The following is a 23,967-nucleotide window of genomic DNA, read 5'->3' on the forward strand; positions in this document are numbered from 1 at the left end:
CTACTTATAAAATATTTTTGTAAAGTGAGTTTATACGAATTACCAAGTGTGATTTGTATAATTTTAGTACTTTCAGTAGTTAAACGTGAATATTTGAAATTAAATTCATGTCTCAATCAATAAATTCCTTCGTTTCACATCCGACTGCTACAATATATAGGCAGACGTATTGCACGCTAAAACCCCGTGCGACGGTGCCCGACACATACCAGGAATATATTTTTCGTAGAAAAAATGTATCCAATTTGCGATTTTACTTATTGCTAACTGTATGTTCAACAGTGATCATATATTTCAATCAGACATGTTACACTTTGGTTTGAAAATGAATAATGTTAAGTAACGTTTTAATGTGTCCGCCTCTGTGGTGTACTGGTTAGCCTGATTAGCTGCTACCCCTGGAGGCCCGGGTTCGATTCCCGGTTCTGCCACGAAATTTGAAAAGTGGTATGAGGGCTGGAACGGGGTCCACTCAGCCTCGGAAGTTCAACTGAGTAGAGGTGGGTTTGATTCCCACCTCAGCCATCCTGGAAGTGGTTTTCCGTGGTTTCCCATTTCTCCTCCAGGCGAATGCCGGGGTGGTACCTAACATAAGGCCACGGCCGCTTCCTTCCCTCTTCCTTGCCTATCCCTTCCAATCTTCCCATCCCTCTACAAGGCCCCTGTTCAGCATAGCAGGTGAGGCCGCCTGGGCGAGATACTGGTCATTCTCCCCAGTTGTATCCCCGACCGAGAGTCTGAAGCTACAGGACACTGCCCTTGAGGCGGTAGAGGTGGGATCCCTCGCTGTGTCCGAGGGAAAAGCCGACCCTGGAGGGTAAACAGATGATGATGATGATGATGAACGTTTTAATGTGGCTATGATAATGTGAATAGAATTTGTGAATGATATGAACCATTTTGAACTTGAAATAAAAATACAAAATATAAATGAACTGGAAACTCTTTAATAATGTATTTTGCAATGTAGATCATAAACAAATATATTTTGTAAGTATATTCTATTCTAGTCACATTCCAAGAAACAATACACTACATATTGTATTAGCACACGAGAGTTGTATTTTGGGTGCTTTTTAAAACAAAGTGCGTTAGTAATTAAAACTACAATACCTTTGTAGTAAATCATATTTATTTTCCTCATGTAAGCATTTTACAGGGTTACATTAGTAAATACATTTCTGAGTTGCGGCAGGCCTTGGGAATACTATCTTGTTACTTATTCCCTTTTTGAATACCTGTGGTCACTTCGCCTTCTTCTTGATGTAGGCTTTCATGTAGAAGTCCAGGAACATTATGGACATGAAGGTGGCGTTTGTAACCAGAAGGAAGGCAGGCCAGTAGGGAAATCCACAGGAGTTATTGAACAAAATCTGCGAAGTGTGCACGGCAATTAAGAAGAACTGGATCTGTAAACAAGAAAAGGAATAAAATATTAATAGGAACTCCACCGGGAGTACACCCCAACCCCGCACATTTAAAAGAAGCGCCTTAAGGAACACTATCTATCGAACAAAACTTGGAACTGTTAATGCATAAAGTTGAGACATTGATCAGAAGATGTCACTACTGAATAACTGAGTAACAGGTTATTTTAAAGTTTCCTAAACTGACTGGATTTTTGTTTTGTTTTGGCACGTATAATGTTTCTCCATAGATGTATGTACTATAAAAACTGAGGTCATGCACTCTGGCGCAAGGTGGAATATTTAATGATTTGAAGAAGTTTTGTGTTTATAGGTTTTCGCAACTAAATTGACTTTCATTTCTTTTGATACTTCAAGGTTTGCAACACATCCTTCTCATTCCGCCAGCTTTGGAGTCTGGCCAATAACAAATTTTCTGTAATTATTTTTCAGCCAATCATAGGCTTCTTGTAGCTTTTTGTATAACCAATAAAACGAGAGGGTTATCCGGATTTAGTTCAGAGCCTTCTCGAACCCTCCTCTCGGGTATTAAGGCTACGGCTTTTTCAAGCTACCTTGTCTTATTGATCGTCGGATTTCTGAGTGTGTGTGTGTTAAGACAGGAGGCGGGATGCCTCAGTTTCTCGGCAGGCAGAACATCAGCTCATGTAGTGGCCACCAGTTTTATAAATCTGTAGCTATCTCCGCAAACTTACCCGAGGGGAAGGTTCTAATTTTTAACAATGTAACCATCCGTTTCCTAAAATATAAACTACTTCTTGCTAATGTAAAATTTCATAAAGACTTAAACTGTAAATTCGGGGATAGAGAGTGCGTTACCCTCTCGAGTTCCCCTTCAATTTGTCTTGAGGTGACTACGATTTTGTAACTGTTTTTCTTCCTGTAAAGTATTAGTTAACTTTCTTTCTAGTCACCTCAGTAGTGTGGAATTAGCCTCTGTATCATCAGGCCACAAGCCCAAGTAGGGTTTTTAAACTTGGTTTTCAAGGAGCGTAAGTGTACGCCTCCGTACATTTTGAGATGGGCCAGCAATATTAACCTGTTCTTCTTTTTCACGAAGGCCCTGTAGTATGGGTACTAGATGTCCCTGTATAAAGGTATTGTAAATTGTAGGTTGTGCCTAGAGAGGCCAGAAATTGTAAGGTTGTGTGTAATGTTGCCTTGAGTAGGCTGTAAGGAATTGGGAGCACAGCCTCCTTGGTTGAATTTATAGAGCTTATAAGTTCTTATATGATATTGGTGTAATATTGAGTGGGGCCTTTGGAAGGCCGTATTTGTAACCTTTGGAGCAAAGTGCTATTGAACTGTGTCTTGAGAGATATCTCTCGTGATCTAACCACACGCAATATCTGCGAGGTTGTAAATTTGTAAATTGGAGCTGGAAGCTCAAAATTTGTAATTTCTATTCTTGTTTGCTGTTTTGTACCTGACATTTTGTTCCTTCACATAGTGAAGAATTTTGTTAAGCTTGAGATCTTATAAACAACAACTTCATTTTAAAGTTTTAAATTAACCTTTGATATCGTAGATAGACCCATTCATGCCCACACCTTCTATCACCTCTGCGTTCCACGGATAACCACGGAACAGGAAACATAAAGGAAGTAACCTACTCGGTACACCATATTTGGCTCCTATTCAAAAGTTGCCTCCTAGGGCATACAAACTTGACTTCCACTGTTTCCCTTCAGACTTTTCCATGCAATTTTCTAACTTTATCATTTCCAGAGGCATACGTTGCGTTCCCAAGTAAATATGTCTCGTAAGTTGTGTCCCCAGACAAAATATCCCGTGAGATACGTCCCCAGGTAATAATAATTCTTTGTTGACCTCATGGGAACGTAAATGACGGCCAATAGTTCTCTAGAATTACTGAAGAGTAATATTTCATTTGTATATTGAACGTACATAAACCGAGTCCATAAAGAAAAAAACATTCTTTTTTCCCATTTACACTATTAAAACTGACATTAACACCGATAAGATTTGTCTTGTGGGTAAATGATTGTTTTTAGCATATTATTCAGTATTAAAATATTTCCGAAATCCATGGGCGCGGTGTTTTCTAAAATTATTAGGCTTCATTTGGCTTATATTGGAAGGTGCTTAGGATGCTGTTGTCTTTACGAATTGGAATCTTAAATTTTGTTGTTTCTGAAAACAGAGTATTTACAACTGATATGATACCTCTTCTACTTTTACGTAATTGTTAATGACATATCTCAGTTGATATCATGTAGTATCTGAATAAGATTGAATAATTCAGTGTGACCGATTGTAAGGTCATTCGTGATTTTGTGAAGTGATTCGCATCCGTTTGTGGTTCTTCTTCCTTTATGAACAAATTAGCACTTTTACCCATTTTTCAAAACGCATTTTGCAATGAAATATAAGTTAATTCATTGACTTTTTTCGATGCTCCATGGTTCAATTCAGACGTTAATTACGCCATGCTGAGAATATACTTTTTTTCGTAAGCGTTTACCTTTACTGATAAGTTCGATACGTCTCAACCAAACCGAGAGATAAAGAGGAAGATTTCCGAATGTACAGTACTGCACCCGTACAGCCGGAGACATGGGTCTAGGCACTTAGGGCCCTTCACAGGTCCTATTACCAACGAGAACAGTTAGACATTTATGTACACCACAGCTAGTCAAAGGTGCGACGATGCTGATTAAACGAGGTCGCACATGATGTCAAGTTGATAAACATCCAAGGAAAAGTGATAACGTGGTTGAAGTTGGAGTCATATAGGGCGCTCAATGAACAAAAACGAGTATTTACTCTAGTAAAATGGATAAATCCAATAATTTTACATACGATGGCCTATTTTGAACATATTCCGATACCATTTTGGTATACCAAGCAGTTGTATCTAAACATGACTATCGTTCCCAATTTTAAATATTCATGATATTCAGAACATACTATATCCTAATGGATGAAATAATATTATACATGAATATGGAAGGTTGGATATATCTACTCTACACAGAAAACAACTGAGAAATTTAGTTCGGTCTTTTTTATTCAGTAAATTTCTCTGCTATCAGATTGACGAAACAAAAGAATATTATTACCGGTAAGTTGAAGGCTAAAATAGAAAAATGATAAGAATAAGAATTAATTACTCTGAATGTGTCCAAGTTCGTAATTGAAATTATCATTCTAGTTACTCCCGTAAAATAAGGGGTAATGATTATTAATATGCGCCTTTTACAACGAAATGCAGTGGAAAATCAATTGCATTGTTTGGCACGTAACATTTTTCCGTTATACGAACACTAGTTTACATAAATCTTTAATTTGCTTCCTTTCAGCTACTAAAGTGTATCAACAACCATACGTCGGATAATATTGGTTGAAGCTCGGAAATATGGGTATAGTCATTTTATCATATAAACATAGGCTACTTCAGAATTTGAAGTTATTCTGTTGTACATCTCATTTAAAAATACCAGTTTCCAAGTTAGATTTTATAAATTTTTCATTATTCAGATTTGTTTCCGTAACAAGATACTACCTAATAACGTTCTTCCTGCGGTAAAATAAATGAAATCTACACACATGAAAGGCCAAACATATAATGAAGTACGCATACACATCTGAGAATATTACTACCGTATGAAGCAATTAAATGAAATGGCAATTCAAATAATATAAAACAATAAACAAGAAAATAAATCCACATTAAACAAATAAAACAACAAAACAACACACCTCTGAGGCACAATTAACTACAATTAAAGTATAAATAAATGCGGATGTCCTCGTAGTTACATGCACCGTTTAATTAATTAGTGATGGTGTCATCTCATCTCAGTACTAAATAATGTGGCCCAAACGTAGCGGTAATAATGAAATGGTATGTCTTCTTCAGAAATGACACGTAATTGACTGGTAAATGACCCTACAGTTTGGCTGGTGGTGGCTTATAAATAATAATTCATAATCTCGCTTCCGTCAACATATTGTTCAACATGTACAGAATTGTGGAATATAGGTTTTGAAGGCCTCTATTATGTGGGACATGAACGCGGCATATGGGGTATCTCCTTCCGTTAGGGGCGTATGTACGTGCCAAACACGTATAACGTAACACTGGGACTCATTTGAGGAACATCAGATTCTCAGAACATCTCACATATCGTACTTCGTAGTTCAAGTTGAAATATAATCTACACTTTTGGTATGTCCCGAAGAATCTGATGCTACCAACATAACAATGATCGTCGTTTCCATCAATACCGGTAGGAATTAGCACATTACTGTGTCCAATACATCATTCAAAGGAAGACCAACACACGCATCTGCCAAACACCAATTATAAATCTAACACATGTAAATTACCAATGTCGTATATTCAGAAGACAGTTCAACAAGAAACACACGACGCAGTTATGACATACCTTATTATAACCTGAATTACAATAAACTGATATGTTCTAGTCCCTCATCCCTTAAAATACGCCTCGACTAAAATGTACCAACAAATATACCAACCACCTTCTCCGGTGTTACTACTACATCCCAAATTAGGTCTGCATAAATAATGGGTAAAGTAATTCACACCGCACAGGGCAATCATCACACTGTTGTCCGACTCGTTAGCAGAACGGTCAGCATACTGGCCTTCGGTTCAGAGAGAACCAAGTTCGATTCCCGGCCGGGTCGGGGATTTTAACCTTAATTGGTTAATTCCAATGGCACGGGGCTGCGTGTATGTGTTGTCTTCATCATAATTTCATCTTCATCACGACGCGCAAATAGAAAGACCTGCACCTGGCGAGTGGAACCCGTCCTGGGATATCACGGCACTAAAAGCCATACGACATTTCGTCACACTATTCACCAATAACACATTACATTGTCTGTTATTCAAACTACCAAGATCGAAATACCACCATAGACTAATCACACGCACGCCAATCGAAATAGCAAAATTAAAAGCCAAAATCGGATATGTGCACACCGAAATAATTCTTACTCACAATAATAGGTTATGTGTTTGCTCTCTTCATCGATTCGAGTACCTCAAGACAAATTATGCTTTATATATTATATATTGCAAATGTCCAGGTGTCCAGTGCATAATGATTTATTTTATTTCTCAAATGTGATAGCTGAATGGATTATTTTAGATGGGACGTTCGGAAATAACTCCGGCATCGAAGTCCCATCACCCCTGCTTGAGTAGTATGCACGGCTAAATTCGGGAGTGTACGAATCAATGGTCTGTACGTATAAATGGGCACTAAACTAATTCTCTATAAAGGATGGGATTTTAATTATAAGACAAATACGACTTCACTACTAAATGAGAAAAATTGTGTTCCATAATTTAAAACACAAAATTTAATAAACTGAGAAAACACATGTTAAATACTATGCGACAGATATGCCATGAATTTTATACATTGAAAATTATACGACTGACTTATGATGAGCGAGTTAATGTATTTCAGTCTATACCTGAATTGTATATTTCACTTCATAACTTTATGGTATCGAGAAGACGTCCCCGTTTGGACTAATTAACACTCGCAGACACTCATTATACTGTGATAAATTAAAATAATATAATAAATATAAAGCACATTTCGCAACGGTTCATTATTCCTATATCATGATATTATATATTACAAATTATGATTTATTATGTCATAATATCATTGTGATTGAGGTGTTGAACAAAGCTTTCTTAAACTCACTTCCTGGACATGTGAAAGTCGTATCACAACATTACCTTATCCTATCCTATCTGAATATGTTATTAAGTATTAAATCACACACAACGCTTGTTTCACCGGGATATTAATAGGCACTACGTTTCAGACGTATTTCAAACAAAGTTGCTTCCTGTGGGACAACACATATAGCGAACAATATCAAACACAATATATGACATAAGTATTAACACTCTCTGAAAAGAAATAAACAGGGAATACTACACTTCATATTTACAAGAAGGCTAATGGTTGGTATGGTCCATCTACGATTACTAACAGAGAGCATAGCCGTCAATGCCGCATGGGAATGAACCCGAGATACTTTGATATATGGGGTGCATTTCCTGGAATTCCCTAAATCATGGAATTAATTCATTAAATACAAACAGAAAATTGGAGGAATTCTCTCATTTATTAAAACCTCGAGTCTACATGACGGTGGTTATCTCTGATTTCTGCATGTGATTGTTACATCCAAAAGAGGCAAAGTGAACAGCTCGCATAAATGTCCGAAGTAGCTGTAAGGCAAAACTCCGATCAGGCCGTTCCCTCTTGAACAAAGCCATAAATTTATCGGGCGCTCCCTCTGGTGACCGCTCTCACATTCATCTCCCAAACACAACGGAGCAGTTTCCGTTTTTATTGTTATTATTTTCGCGGAAGGACATTTCTGTTCTTTTATTCACCGGATGCTTTCAGCACCTATATCTTAATATGGCCCTGTTCTACCATAAATACCATTATCCTGGTGCGGTATATCACATCGCATTTAACACAAAATAATTTGGGGAGATTCACATTCCATCTACCATCTCAGCATTCCGGAGAATGAAAGGCAAAGTAAGCTCTGCTCTCCGCCGCGATATCTCAAACACATGCATATTTATAGAGACGACTCTATAGTTTTGGACTAAAATTCATTATAGCACTCGCGAACTAGATAGCTCAAGGTTGACACCCCGCTGTCTTAACTCCGTCATCTTGATCAGCAATCTTTAAACTACGGGTTAGAGAAAAATCCTACATTATGTGTTAAGTACAAGAGAAGTAAAATAAGAACATTCTGACGACTCATATTAACTTATAAATTGATGATAACTGGAAACATTCTAAAGAACATTGAGCCCTTTACATTACGATACTTCACACGTAATTAATTCTAGGGTCTTATGAATACATCATGCACTACATTTCCCTGATCATAAATGAAATGAATGGTTGCCCAAACATGAAGAAAATTTCCCGCTAAAATATAACAAACAAGAAACTACCATCCCTTTGAGACAGCGTTACAATTATGTGTATTTTGAATTATTTACATGTATAAATTAACTATCTACAGTTATAGTGTAATACAATTTTCATGCCAAAAATTGGAAATGTACTCATCACTTCAGCATTGTGATCAGCTGTCATCAGGCGGGTACAACCATGGCATTTTAGGCTGTCATCATGATGGCTCCAGTGGTGTGGAGCCCTAGGTTCGTCTGCTTGTGGATCACGTTCATGTTGACCGGATCTTCAACGCGCATCGGAATATCTAGAAGTTCTCTGCTGCGTTGGGATGGAACACAAGGCAAACGGTTTGAAGTTTCCTCGTTGATCCGACGATCACGCTGGTACAAATATGCAAATGAGGAAATTGATTTGTTATAAATGCGTTAATTTTATGCCACACATTATAACTCGTTGCGACTAGAACTGCTCATAGCCTCGAATCTACTAGCCTGGTAACGATATTGTCCCGTGAACCGTTACCGATTTCCTCTCATTTGCTTATCACGATTATTAACAGCTATCTAGGTGAGAAGCAACACACGTTCACCTGGTCACAGTCACTGGATGCACAATGTTTACTTAGCGTAACACTCTACGTGTTAATGATATTACACTCGCCTTATTTACGGCATTGGCTATCTAAAAGTCAAGTTACTCACTGCATTTTTAAGGTACTCAGCAGACGCGTCCTGCTCTATTAATATCGTAAATAAGCCGCTCGTTCTTTCACCAAGTTCACTTCCTTAATATACTTTCACAAGGTTATAAACTCCCCTATAGAACTTTCCTCTTTAAGTTTGTCCCATGCGTTTAAATACATTATGTGCATATTATAATATTGGCCAACCGCACTCATTTCACTCATTATATGTGGTTCCACCCACGACATTAAACTTCGCAAGGGTAAATAAATTCACAGCTTCGTGACGTCTCAACACGTAATTTGCACAGATCAATATTACTACCGTGCTCATAAATTCACTAGAGGCAAATTATATGCACACCGCACATTATGATGAAGTCAATGAAAGTACGACCGAGATCACAACAAATCACGGCTGATCACTGAGTAAAAACTGCGCACTGAATAAAGACTGACTAATGGATCAAGATCGCAGACTGAATAGAGAAGACTGAATACTGGATGAAGACTGTATAAAGACTGGATAAACGGTCTCAGTGCAATTTCTTTTTATAGATGAACCAGCCTTTCGCTCAGAGGAGGGGAAAACCACGCCTCCGTGCCAAACATCGGTCCCCTAATAATGGGTTTTCAACATTGGTTGAGGTATCAAATTAAAGCCTGAATATCCATCATTCCACTGATAGATTTTCAATCTGATCACGTTCACAATCTCAGAAGCATAATCAGATAATTTCCACTTGGTGACGCCATGCCGTGGGGACTCCTGGACTTCAGCCTTGCGGTCAGAACCCAACATCTGTTTACAATTTTGCTGCTCCCTCATAGACTGCGTAGTTAGTGGTTTTCGAAGATACATCTTGGCATCATAATTCCACATAAAATCCCTGATTCGTATGAATCCTGATTCATAAATATCCATCATGGATTTCAGAACTTCCGTTTATTACTATTAAAACAATTGAAGACTGTATGTTGTTATCAGTGGATCTGCAGGGAAAATAATCGAGCTTTCCTGTTTCATTGGTTGAGACAGCTTCTTGTGTCCCTCCTTATGACCTAGATCTGTGGTCACGTGCCGAGTGCTTACTCTGTTCTCTCTCCCACAGAAAGATAATGTTTTTAAAGTAGATGCGAGCTCAAGCCCTCCTTTCTCTAATTATGCGTAGTGAGGTCTTAGTCTCCCCAGTAAGCAGAGAGTCACTCGTGTCACTGAACAGGTAAACTATGATGGTTTGGACACTGTTTGTCCTAAAATTAAGCGGAAAACGGCATATTCTGCTTACAGGGTATTAAAACATGCTCCTGACCATAACGTGGACGGTTAGATCCATCCCACGCTTCGATTAAGATAAATCGCGAGCAGGGATTTTTCTTATCAATCATGCGGTCACTCTGAAAAGACGATTGAAAATTTCGAAGAATATCGTTTTCTTGCCTTAACTCGTACCTTACCCTGAGGATTCGTATTCCTACGTCATCAGACCACGTCTTTCGACGCACTTCATCATTTGATCTCTCATTACTACCGTCTATTACCTGACAGTCTTCTTCCAACAACATGCAATTGATCTCTTCAACTTCCTCGTCAAGTTCAGGATCGTCCGCGATGTTGGGTCCAGCTTCGTTATCATCTACTTTGGATGGTTCTCTGTCGTCCTGGTCTTCGGGTGGTTCTCTGTCGTCCTGATCACGGCTCTTCCGCTGGTAGCTGGCCTGGCACGTGGTACAACTTCACATTTGATGCGTTGTAAATAGCTTCAGTAGTGCCATCCATAGATTGAACCCTACAGAAGTTGTTTTCCAGATTCTGAATAATCCTATATGCCCCGATGTACAATTCCGTGAATTTGTGATAGATTATCCGCGGCGGATCTGAAATAGCTGGACGTTTGTCCAATACAAGCTCTCCTACACGTACAGGTTGATGAAATCGCTTATTTCCGTCTAGCTGTAGTCGCTTTTTCGCTTGCTTTCTTAGATACTCCAAAGTTCCTTCACACTTATTTCCACTGAAGGTCTCCGGTCCTCTGGACACGGTACAACGTTTTCTTCGTGTCTTTCAGGTTACTCGTTGAAATGGACCACACTAGGATTGTCTCCCGCCGATTCGTGGACCGTGGAGTTGATGCACTCCATGATGATCGGAATGACATCAACCGACCGCCAACGTTGTCGTGGGCAAAATATCCTACAAAATTTACCAATTTCCCATGATTCTTTCCGAGGGGTTGGATTCCGGGTATCTTACCGAACTCATAATATGCTGGATTCCCATTTGTTCCATGTCCCGTCGGAAGTGACAGACTTAAATTGCTATCCGTGATCAGTAAGCAATATGTCTGGTTTGCCCAAATTCGAAACAATTTTGTTTCGAATTTGATTTAATACTGTACGTGTGTTCGCCCTTTGCACTGAACATAACATAACAAATTTAGTGAACACATCCATACACACGAAGATGAATTGTAACCCTCTGGACGCGTTAAGAAGCGGACCAAAAATCCATGGAAAATAACTCACGCGGCTTCTCAGAAATTAGCGGCTTTGGTGACTGCTTGGGCAAGTATGCGTTTGACTTTTGCGCTGAGAAGTATCGAATGACATCAGGACTGTGCACGTCATTCTTCTCATCCTAGGCCATGTGAAAGTCTTCTTAAGTGTTGTCATGACCTTGTCAACTCCTGCATGCCCCATAGAATTATGCGCGAGCCATATCAAATCTACTTGGAGAGCTTATAGAACGACAACTCTAAGCCCAGTATGGGTTTAGTCCACGTATTTGTACAAATTCCCGTCGGTGAAATTATAATTTTGAACACGTTTCTCCGCATCCTGAAACTCGGGTGTTCCTGGCTGCATCTGTTTCCGAAAGAAACCGCTTATCAAACGATTTTCAGGACAACTCTCCTGCACCTCGGAAATCTGCCTCAGTGTGTGTAAAATATCTTGATCTCCTTCGATCAGCTCCAAGTGGTCTAAGATCTCAATCTCGGGATCTGGGATTCTGCTAGGCGCGTCTGCGATAATGTTGTCCTTGCCCGCGCAGTATTCCACGTCTAAATCAAATTGTTGTACAAACAAGGTCCAGCAATTTAATCTCCCGGACGACATTCTTGACTTAAGCATGAATGTGAGGGCCCGATGACTTTTCCGGAAAAGTACCGGAAATCCGTATATGTATTTACGCCTGTGGTTGAAAACGGTAACAATAGCGAGCATTACCAGTTCTGTTATGGTATACTGTCATTCATGCTCACATAACTTGCGACTCATGAAAGCCAAGTAATTTATATATGGCTCAGCATCCTATCTCTGTTGGTAAAGTACAGCGCCCCCACCATTCATGAAAGCATCCGTTTGAATAATGAAATTTCGACTAAATCAGAGTATCCCAGTTTGACACTATTGCTCATCGATTATTTTGTTTTGTTAAATGCATCTTCTCACGTTGCTTCCCACTTCCATCGGTTATTCTTTGTCAACAAATCTTGCAATGGAACAACCGTAGTCGTATATGCTGGACAATGGTCCGCAATGAATCCACATAAGCCTAAAAATTGTCGGACATGCCTCGTGGGTTTAAGAAAATTATGAATCGCTGTAATCTTCACAGGATTTGGAGAGATACCCCCTGAGTCAATGACGTGTCCTAAGAAAAGAATGTTACGCTGACAAAAGTGAGATTTCTCAAGATTGATTTTGAAATTGTTCCGGCCTAGATCTTCTAAGACAAGACGCAAATGTTCCAAATGTTCTTCCAGCGTCTGCGTTGATATTAAAATGTCATCCACGTATCGGACCGTTATTTATTTTACCTTGTCACTTATGTTTCGGTCTAGTTCTCTAATTAAAGCTGATCCAGCATTTTTAACCCCGAACGGTGAACAATTACACACTTAGGTCTATCGATCAAACAAGAATCCAGTTAAGACCTTCCATTCACTGGATGATTCCACGTGTTATAAGAAGCTCGCAAATCGTCACTAGAGAAAAACCGTATATTCTGAATATTTTCAGATGTCTTTTGGGTGTCTGATCATATTCCGGCACTAGTCTTTCATTAATGGCCCTCAAATTTAAGCACACCCTCAAAGACCTCTTCTGTTTTTTCCACAATGACCAGTGGGTTAAAACCGGCGTTGGAGTTTTTGAAATGACAACATGACCCTCCATATCCTTGATAATTGTGCGCACCTTAGCGTGTAGTTTTTCCGGTGTGAGATACGGATTTTTCTTAAAGGGTTCCCGGCGAGTCACTACCAGATTATTTTTGAAACTTAAAATTGTGCCAGTTTGTGATCCGAGAACATCCCGATGCATCTCCAGGATTAATTTCAATTTACTCTTATCCCTTTCGTTGATTTTTGTCTCAGCCAATTTATCCCGTACAAAATTTCGAATCTGGGTTCTTCTCTTCCCCCTTCTTTCTGCAAATTATCAACCATTATTTCGAATTTCTCTCTAATTTCTTCAATATTCTGCTCATCCCAATTGGGAGATCCATCATGGCCATCTTCTTTGTTATGCATTTTATGAATTATCCAGATCGTCCCGCCATCTGTGATCTCTGGCCTATTGTTCAAATGAACATTCTCCTGGCTCATATTAACATAAAATTTTACATGGTCCTGATCCATATCGATGACCGCTTTATATTTTCGCAGAAAGTCTGCACCCAAAATGTTATTATATTCCATTTTGTTCATAACCAAGAATGGGTGGGCAAGCATAGCACTACCTATCTCTAGGTCTAACTAAACCTGGGTGTCACGTACTGTCGTGCGATGTGGAATAATTCCTCGCACCTCACTTTGTATATAGGAAAGGTTAGAATTTGGAATGTAGGCTGAATCTCTCGGACGAAAATTTTTGACACTACGCTGACGCTGGCTCCAATATCCACCAAACAGCGTGCCCGTCGTCCTTGTACTCGTATGTAAATCACTGGTAAATCTCTGATGATTTTACTACAGCAGGGACTTGGGTCCTCTATTAAGTCCTCTGGTTGCACTGCCCAAGTACCAATGGTAACGACGGTCCATTCTGATTCGTGCGGATGGTTGCTAACATCGGGAAAAACAATCTCTTCATTGCCTAATTGGTCTTATTTACGATTCCACCCACTGTGTAATATTCAGTGGCATGGGGGTTGAGTGATCCTCATGATCATGCCCGCGTTGAGCCGGAAGCTGGAGGCTCTCTGCTCCTCTACAATCCTCTGACCTAACCATTCCTTGTATCGGCCTCGGCATTTTGTCCTTCCCGGCAGGTTGGTTCCTTAGCTGCTCAATACAGCTTCAAGACTCGGCCTGGAGATCCCGTATTTCAGTGTCCGAACATCTCGGTCTTTCCCACAACTGCCTGAGACCGTTCCTACATCTAGCGTAGGTCTTCGGAAGCGGCTGACTTGACTGTATGTGGGTCCAGTTCTTCTCTTAGAGCGTCTCCGGTATTCGTAGTTTTGGGAACTCCATGCTTCTCCGTACAGTTCTCTGGGTCTATTCCATATCGAAGAACTATCATCTCCCCTCTGTATCCAATAAGTCTTTCTACTCTTTTCAGTACTGGATCCCCGATTTCTGAGCTTCGGTGATCCTCTTTCTCGATTTACGTTCACTGTATGAAGTGCTTCATGATATCTTTGCATGGCATGGCCTCCGTTCGTGGTCTGGTCAAGCTTCCGTAGAATATGTTCAGGTTAGATGGCTGTCCCTACAGTTGCAGAAATGAGTATTTTCTGTACCTCTCGTGGCAGCCGCTTGCATATCGCCGATATCTGTTCAAAGTCAGGCGGTGGACTATCAAGTTTCTTCAGCCTCAAAAGTTGTGAACAAAGTACTTGCAGAGTCGCGTCTGCCCTGTAGCGGAGTATCGTCTAGAGTAAGGTTCTGAACGTACAGTAGATTCTGCTGTGTCTCAGTTCCCCAGTACTTATCATGGAATCGACGCCTGAAATCTTCGTAACTCTCAAAACAGTATTTGAACATCTTGAAACGAATAAGAGGCTGTTCCGCGAGGTATCGCTCCACTACTTTAAGGCGCTTGTCCACTGGTATGTTATGACACAAGAAGTACTGATCCATCTCAGAAAGAAACCCTTTCGGAGTCATGTGTACGTTAGATCAACATTGCTTCGGCTCATCATGAGTCATACGTATAAAGTAGTAAATCGGCATGGAAATAAAGTCCTGAGGCGTCGAACTACTTCCTGGTGGAAAGCGAGTTGGAGTCGCTTCATTTATATGTGATGAATCTTCACTCATGTCTGGCTCGATGCGATTCCCTTGGATATCCCGTTCATTTTCTCTGGTTTCTTCAAGATAGACTTTAATACATCATTTCTTTGAGACACTTGGATCTTAGGGTTCTCAACCTCTTCTTAAAGTTCCATGATTAACTTCTCATGCGCATCGATCTAGATGGATGCTTTGTGAGCCTTCAGCTCAAACTTATCGATATTTTCTTGAGATCCTAAAATTTTGGTTTGGGTTTCCCCTTGTTTTCCCTGGACGTCCGTACTCAGTTCGACCTTTACTTAATGCATTTCTTGATCGAGATACTCCTTACATTTTCTTTCCATGTTGTCTGGAACCTGTATTTATTGCCCCTCAAATTCTTGGGTTCTTAACGATAATTCTGCAAATTGGGTCGGTAAATTTAAAACGACCTCTGCTCTGGTATTCACCTCTGCTTGTAAGCCCTCAATTTTATGTTCTTGAGTGGTAACCTTCGTATCCAACTTTCTTATACGTTCATCTAAACGAATGTTCGTTTGTTATTTTTCCGTCAAGAAGTCTATGTGATTTGTTATGCCATTAATACGTGAAGTAAAATGATCCTTTAGTTCTGCGGCCTGGGCCTTACATGACGCTTCATACCTTTCCAAACGTTAAGTGAGCTGTCCTACCTGACTAGTATGTTGACTTAAACATTCACCTAGTTTGTAAAGCTGTTCTTCTTTCAACGTTTGCCTGTCCCTGTCTCTCAAAGAGTTCATCAAGTTTATTAAACCGGTCTTTCGTGTTCCCATTTGCCTGTCGCTGTCTCTCGAAACGTTAATCGAGTTTATTAAACTGTTCCTTTGCGTCCTTAAAACATTCATCAAGTTTCGCAGTTGCCTATTCAAACTTGCTGAACTGCGCCTGACTTTCCGCCATCAGTTTAGCCAACATCTCCCTCAATTCTTCCACATTTATAACGATACTATCTCAGAAACCTGTACCCCCGAATCGAACTGATCACATTACATCAATCTCCATGGTTTGGTTTCATAAATTTAGGTAGGCGTGTTTTAAATCGGAAATCATGTTATATTGAAATCAGCTTCACAACAGCTGTGTCACACTTCCTAATAATTACCAGTGATTTTCTCAGTATACCTGTAAATTATTCATGAAATAAATCCTGATATATACTGAAATGACTTCATTTTATCCCTTCATTAAAATAAATTTATCAGAATTCGCGCGCCTAAAATGGGCTCGACAACTTACATATACAAGAAACATGGTATACTCAATAAACATTGTATGCTCTCAGCTTCGAGATTGGCAAGATGCACTAGCAGAGAGTTACCCGTCTACGAGCTAACAACATTTTACAGTTCATTTGAAAGTTTAATTGCAATGGCATGAGGCCTCCTATCCTAATCGCGATATCTAATTCATTCAGCAAGGGACGAGCCCAATAAACTACTGTCGGCAGCCCTGAATGTGGATTTCCGTGATTTCCCATTTTCACACCTTAGTTACGACCACGGCATTCCTTCATACTCCTAGTCCTTTCCTGTCCCTCCGACGCCATAAGTCGGTGCGACGTACAACAGATTTTCAAAAAATAAACTGAAAATTATTATTGAAAGATTTGCGTTTTAGAGAGCTGAGCCTCTAAAATACGCCAGCAGTTCGTACGTCAAACGGTTTTGAGGGAACGGTTATTTATTTTCTGATCTAATACTAAATTGAACCACATACGGAAGAATTTGAATGTTTTAGACACTATCATATTTAACTTCTACGATGTAAAAGTAATGGTCGAATGAATACTTTTTAAGGAGTGAATGTTTTTATATATATACTAGCTATTACCTAAGGCTTTGCTCGCGAAGATTTCATAATTTGAAAAAATGACTTGTTCCTCGGTACTGCACTAACACATTATCTGTAAATCCCTGAAGTATAAAAACTCACCGAAAAATTGCATTTCATTTAGCCGGGAATCTCATTGTAAACCACATTTGTGGCATTGTTTTTCTGGGGCTAAGATGACCAGGATACTGGCAGACCTAAATCTGGTACACGGGACATGGAACTCTGTGTGTGAGAAACAGTCCTCCTTTATGTCGAAAAAAGTTTTCTTTATTTCTACCAAATTTCATGTCTTTCACATCTTAATTTTTGAGAAATAAGTCTCCTCATAAAGAGAATTCAACTCCTTCTTCACCTACTTGCGATCTCTAGCTTAACTTGATTTTCAGAAAAAAAGGAACCGGTACGTGTTTCTTCATTTTAAAGGAGACTACAAATATCAATTCTCACGTCTGTAACATGTCACGTTTGTGAGATACTAACAAATGTACCCGTGCTTCGCTACGGTATTCTACATTTGAACCCATGACCTTTGTGCCTTAAGAATATTATGCAAAAATTGTCAATTTAATAACAACTTCGATTCTTGATAGCATGGATTTAACACTGACGAGGGGTGATTACCTTCGGTCCCACGCTCTGCGATACGTGACGTCAGTCGCACGTGTCAACGGCGGAAGAATCTGAAGTCATTTTTGTGAACTATTTCAAAGCGCGTGTATATGGCGTGCCCCAAGCCAAGTCAAAAATATAGTGCCTATCAAAGGAGGTCATTTATCCCACAAATCGAACACGTTTACATAAATGTCCATGAACACTACTGCTGGAAATGTAGCGAATATGTAGTCACCTTCAAAACTTTTGTAATTACAGTTTAGTTAAGTCAGAAATTTTTTAGAAATTTTCTTGGCGGCAAAGGGACGCCATGACGAAGTCTCCTTCTCCTGCATCTTGGGTTACGAAGCGGACGATAAAGTGTTGAGCTGCTCTGTGAAATCAAACAACAAAAGTAGACTAAGTTCAATCGCAGATTTTAGCCATTGTGGCTGGGGTCTTGACTCCATGTGGAGATAGTTTCTTGAGTGGAAATAATTGTACCAGATAGGACGGTCAAAGTACTGAATAAATTCTCATGTGATATATAAAGTAATTCGTGTGCGGAAGTAATTACAGTCCATCGTGTGCGCTCAAAGAAAAAGTGAAGGGCATTTCTTTTTTTATGCTTTATTCCAGGAAACCTGAGGAAATATAATGATCTGTAAAGCCACGAATGTAAAAATGGCTAAATAAAAATGCCAGGGTCGCAAGTGAGCCCTATGACGAATACTGGCGTAACTACATAAGGTATGTGACTTTCCATCTTACTACCTATTATATCTTGTTTCATGATCTCTAAATGTGTATTTGAATGGGGATATACGACGCAGTGGTCACCCCTATATGGTTTTGTAAATGTTAGAATACGACTAAAAGAGTCATTTGTTTTATTTTCCACTTGTGTACATTTTTGAAGTTTTGCGAGTGCCGTGTGATGTTGTAAACAAGTTATTGAATAGGGTTTCGAAGTGATATCACGTCCAATGTAGATCATCATTTCCGTGTGTTTACTGCCTATATTTTGTGATGTCAAATTAAGATGTTCATTCGACGTAAAATTTTTCTGTCTGAAATTTTGATGTAAATAGTATAGAAATCCATGGTTACTCATTTTCAATCGAGTGGATGCGCTCTGTCGGGTGAGAGTCTAGTGTGATGAATTTGGCCACAGAGACAAACGTTTTTCTAGGCCCATTTTAAACTGTGTCTGACTGGCAATGAAAAGATCTAGTAGAATTTTTCAGTCATTTTTCGTGAAAATCAAGTTATTAAAAATACGATATCATTTTATGCGAAGTTGTTCATTATTAATGCATTGTGCGTATTAGACGTCATGAATTCTAGTAAGGATTTTATTCCAGTTCTTTGTCGGTGATAATTGCGAGTTGGGAAACAGAGGTTAGTTGTCGTGTGAGTTGAGATGAGATTTGTGAATCAGGTTAGAGACCTGTCAAATGAAGCCGGGGCATGGAAGCCCGAGGAATAATTTATAATGTAGGGAATGGAAAGCAATAAATAGGAATCCATGGCGGTATTAATTTGCGATGTGTATAATTATTGTGGGCATTTTGAAGTATAATCTATGTGCATTTGTTGGTAAGAATATCGCATTTGTTTAATTATGTCGGCAGAGTTTAAAGATTTAAAGAGAGAGGCCAGTTAGGTAGAACGACAGATGTCTCGTGTAACTGCCAAGCGAACTTGGGGGCGAGAGGCCTCAGCTTATAGGGGTTCACCGCAAGATAACGGGACACGCGTGGAAATGAGATTGTATTTCTCGGCCGGGGAGAACGTTAAATGTTGGATTTAGTTGAAATTTTCATCCAGTAATAACCTGAGTGTTATTAGATACTGTAAAATTTGTTTAATTGGGACGTAATGTGCATTTGATACGACGGACTTAGAGTATAATGAACAAGACAAGCCAATTTCAGGGTTGTCCAAAATATAGAGCGATGGTTGTGATGATGATTTTTCTGTGAGGGGTGCGCAAACTTTATCAAATGTTATGACGAGATCTGACATCGTAATTATATGGCGAGTTGCTTTTGGTTTGTACGTAGATTATTAGGGTGTCCAAGTGTTAATAATGGCTAGGGTTAGATTAGATTTAAAGTGTGAGGTTATGAAACGAGATATATAAACTGGACATGAATGATGTAGTTCTTTTCCAGACAATAGGAAGCAACAAATAAACATCCATAGGATTTTAAAATTGTGAGAACACAATTGCGTAGGAATTTGTGAAGAAAGCAGAGTCCGCGGAGATAGAATTTGTTGTCCTTTAAGATTTCATTAAATCATTTAAACTTATTTAGTTATTAAATTCAGTGAACCCGAATTTTGAAATAACTTTAAATCAAGCGAATAACTTGGAGATGCATTCTGGAAATCTTAGTTTGTTTTCTGGGGAATATGTAAATGGTAACGTAACGATTAAGGGGACATATCCGATGGAAATGGATTTTACTGCCACAAAGTTTGTGAGCATTGCTATTGTTGTATTATTTAACTTTGATTGATTGAGCAGTGAATGTGCTGGGGATAGTAAAGTGGAAACTTTGGTCATCAACCGATGTAACTTAATTGTGATTAGCTTTCAGCTTAGAAACTTGGATGGTCAGGGGGTCATCAACCTCAGTGACTTAGATTAGGGCCATATGCCACTGTAGCATCATTTACCTTGCGGTCATCATCCAGCCGAATTTAAGGATTTCCAGACTTTCCTTTCTTTAATAAAAATGAGACAATTGTTTCTAGTAAGAATGCCCATCAGGCGGACACGTGAAAGGCTCACCAGTGTTCTAACCTTCTATGTAATAAAATGATTGTGGTGTCCAGCGGACACGATTGATTTCACTGATACCGTTGACATATCAGAATCCTTCAGAATTTCCTGAATAAATAGGAATCTTTTAAACAGAGCTTTCATTCAAGTAGATAGATTAGAATTAATGAACCCTACCTTTACCTCAGCAAGTGACGAAGAACCCGATACGACTCAAGAGACAGATCTCATGAATTTTGCTGATTGGTAAGAAAGGTAGGTATCCCTATATAGAGACCAAAAATGTTCAACAATGTTTACGGATATCGAAGTAAATTACTGTACATGAAGAGAATAAGAATTTTTAAATTGCATGTCACGTGGCGATATCAGAGAAAAAGCATAGGGAGGTCCTCAGACGTTGTTTCCAATGTAAATTGCGAGTTGCGGAGTTGTGATGATAACGGCAGGTTCTCTTATCTACCGCAATTCACTATGCGTAACGTCAGTCACATTTTGATGGGTAAATTTGTTTATAATCGGGGCAACCTTGCAAGGGGGCACCTATACCTAATGATAAAGAGAATCAGATAAAAGAGTTTAAAAAAATGCACGTTCCCTTGCCTTCTGTTAGTCAAATCCAGAAGGGAATTATTCATTACAATGGTACACAGGCGAAGGAGGAGGACCTCATTCCTACTGCCAGTGTGTGTGAGGAGTACTTATTACAAGAGCAGACGCACTCCTGCCGACAGTCACTATTGATTTGTAAAGTATTAATTATAATGTCAGAAACATCCCTTCTAGATCGCTATAAATCGGCTTAAATGAATAAATGTAGATCGACATACGGAAGTATATGCATGTTCACCTTCATTTACAGAATAATTGCTGCTGAACGGTGCATCATATCGAAAACGGATTGTACGAAAAGACGCCTCTGGCCTCATTTAGTGATCTAAATGGCTGGCCCTAAGATATTTCCTCGTATCTCATCTATTTAAAGGGAAAATTGTTTTAGAAACGTTGAATAGGGTGAAATTTGTGTAAGGTTTTCTCACATTGAGTTATTTTTCAAATACTTATGAGACAGCTTCAATCATAGATTTTGCTCACGTATGGCTACTGGGTGGGCCAATATTCGTGTAGAATTTGATGATCCCATCTTTCCTCTAAGTGAATCAAACCATCAATGATAAGTATACAAAGTGCAAAATTTACGTAAATACAGAAATGGAGCGAAATTTAACGTACAAGGGACAGAGATACGAATAAAAGTCATAGGACCAACGTAGTAGATCGCTCCAAATTGAATGGAGGTTGTGCCATCCCTTTTGTGATACGACTTGCCGTTTAGCCATCAAATACCGCGAAAGAAGGTCTGTACCGTCATTAAAATTGCCTCCATATTTCGATATTTTTCGGGGGTAAAATATTTTTTTAATTATCTCGTAAATTTTCCGTCGGTTACAGGCAAAAAGCTATAATTCTGCCAAATTTATATTTTCTAACTCGTCTGGGAGATTGTGCAGCCATATTGATATGGGGGAGGGGATTAAAAATTGGGACTTTCAGGAAACTTTTAAGCTCATGGAACCTATAGGTTGTCGTTTTGGATAAATATCACTGACACTGTTCTTATGCAGATTTGAAACTCCCAGCGTGTCCCCCTCAGTGAATTTTAAGAATTTTAGATTTTTCTAGGGATCCTTAAGTCATGAGCTTATCTGGTACCAAGTTTTAAGATTCTAAGATGCCTAGAATGGTCTCATTAACTCACGTCTGTTTTCATTTTTATGCCTTAATTTATATATGTACATAGTACAGTATATATAGATCGCGCAAGACTGACTACAATTTATTAATATGGATTATATTTCACCCGCTTCCCTAGTGGTTTTAGGGGCGTCTTACTCCCACTGTATGCTTTCCAGGTAATAAGTCATACTTGAAAGTCATACTGGAACATACACATGTCCCTTATATCGGTCATTTTTGACAATTCATTTTTCAACCTTTTTCACCCCCTATGCCAATGGGGGCTGAAGTTGGACTTTAAAAATCCGGATATTACTATTCATCTCAGCGACCCGGAAAACTATGGTTTCGGCAGTATATTTGATGATTATTATACCACACTCCCACCACCCCTTCCCTAAGGGGGGCTAAACTTTGAGTTTTAAAAAATCGTGAGTGTTACTATTCATCTCAGCGACCACGAAATCTATGGATTCGACACTATTTTCGATTATTTTATATCTCAATCCCCCTCGCCCCCCACTACAAATGGGGATGAACTTGGACTTATAAAATATCCGCAGTCTCACTATTCATCTCAGCGACCCCGAAAACTATGGATTCAACACTATTTTCGATTATTTTTATATCACTTTCCCAATGCCCCCCACCATGAAGGAGGCTGAACTTAAAAAAATCCGGAGTGTCACTATTGATCTTAGCGACCCCGAAAAGAATGGATTCGACACTAATTTCAATTATTTTTATACTTCAGCCCCTCGCCGCACCCCTCCCATAAGGGTTCTTGGAGTGTCCTACCCCCCGTGCTTTGTCTCCTGATACTAAAAATTCGAAGTGTACAATTCACCTCGGCGACCCCGAAAACTATGTATTCGACACTATTTTCGATTAATTTTATATATCACTACTTCATCGCCCCGCCCCCCCCCCCCGCGCAATCACGAAAAGAGCTGAACTTGTGCATTAAAAAATTCTGGAGTGTTGGTATTTATTTCAGCGAGCCCGAAAAGTATGGATTCGACACTACTTTCGATGATTATTTTTATCTCACCCCTCGCCCCACCCCGCCCCTAAGCGTTCTTGGGGTGTCCTACCCCCACGTGGTTTATCTCCTGTTACTAAAAATCCGAAGTGTACAATTCACCTCGGTGACCCCGAAAACTATATATTCGATACTATTTTCGATTTTATATATCACTCCCCCCTCGCTCCCCACCCCTAAGTAGGGTGAACTTGGACTTATGAACTATCCGGTGTCTCACTATTCATCTCAGCGACCCTGACACCTATGGATTAGACACTATTTTTGATTATTTTGATATATCACTCTCCCATTGGCCCCCACAAGGAAGAGGGCTGAACTTGGGCTTTAAAAAATCCCTGAGTGTCACTATTCATCTCAACGACCTCGAAAACTATGGATTCGACACGATTTTCTATTATTTTTATATATTACTCCCTCATCGACCCCGCCATAAAGGGGGTTGAACTTGGACATTAAAAGTTCCGGAGTGTCACTATTCATTTCAGCGAGCCCGAAAAGTATAGATTCGACGCTACTTTCGATGATTTTAATATATCACCCCCTCGCCCTCCACCCCTATGTGTTCCTGAGCTGTCATACCACCACGTTGTTTGTCTCGTGATACTAAAAATCCGGAGTGTACAATTCAAC

General features: G+C 39.4%; 1 protein-coding gene across 4 annotated transcripts in view; it reads right to left on the bottom strand.

The window, feature by feature from the left end:
- Positions 1-1,114: 1,114 nt before the first annotated feature.
- Positions 1,115-23,967, bottom strand: part of LOC136858213 (very long chain fatty acid elongase 7) — a 163,414-nt gene continuing 140,561 nt past the window's right edge. For all 4 annotated transcript variants that reach the window (XM_068225452.1, XM_068225450.1, XM_068225451.1 and 1 more), the window contains one exon: positions 1,115-1,409. In XM_068225452.1, the coding sequence (XP_068081553.1) occupies positions 1,245-1,409 (165 nt within the window). In that variant the 3' untranslated portion in view covers positions 1,115-1,244. The remainder of the gene's footprint in view (positions 1,410-23,967) is intronic.

The sequence above is a fragment of the Anabrus simplex genome, chromosome 1 (assembly GCF_040414725.1).
Source record: "Anabrus simplex isolate iqAnaSimp1 chromosome 1, ASM4041472v1, whole genome shotgun sequence".
Classification (NCBI taxonomy): domain Eukaryota; kingdom Metazoa; phylum Arthropoda; class Insecta; order Orthoptera; family Tettigoniidae; genus Anabrus; species Anabrus simplex.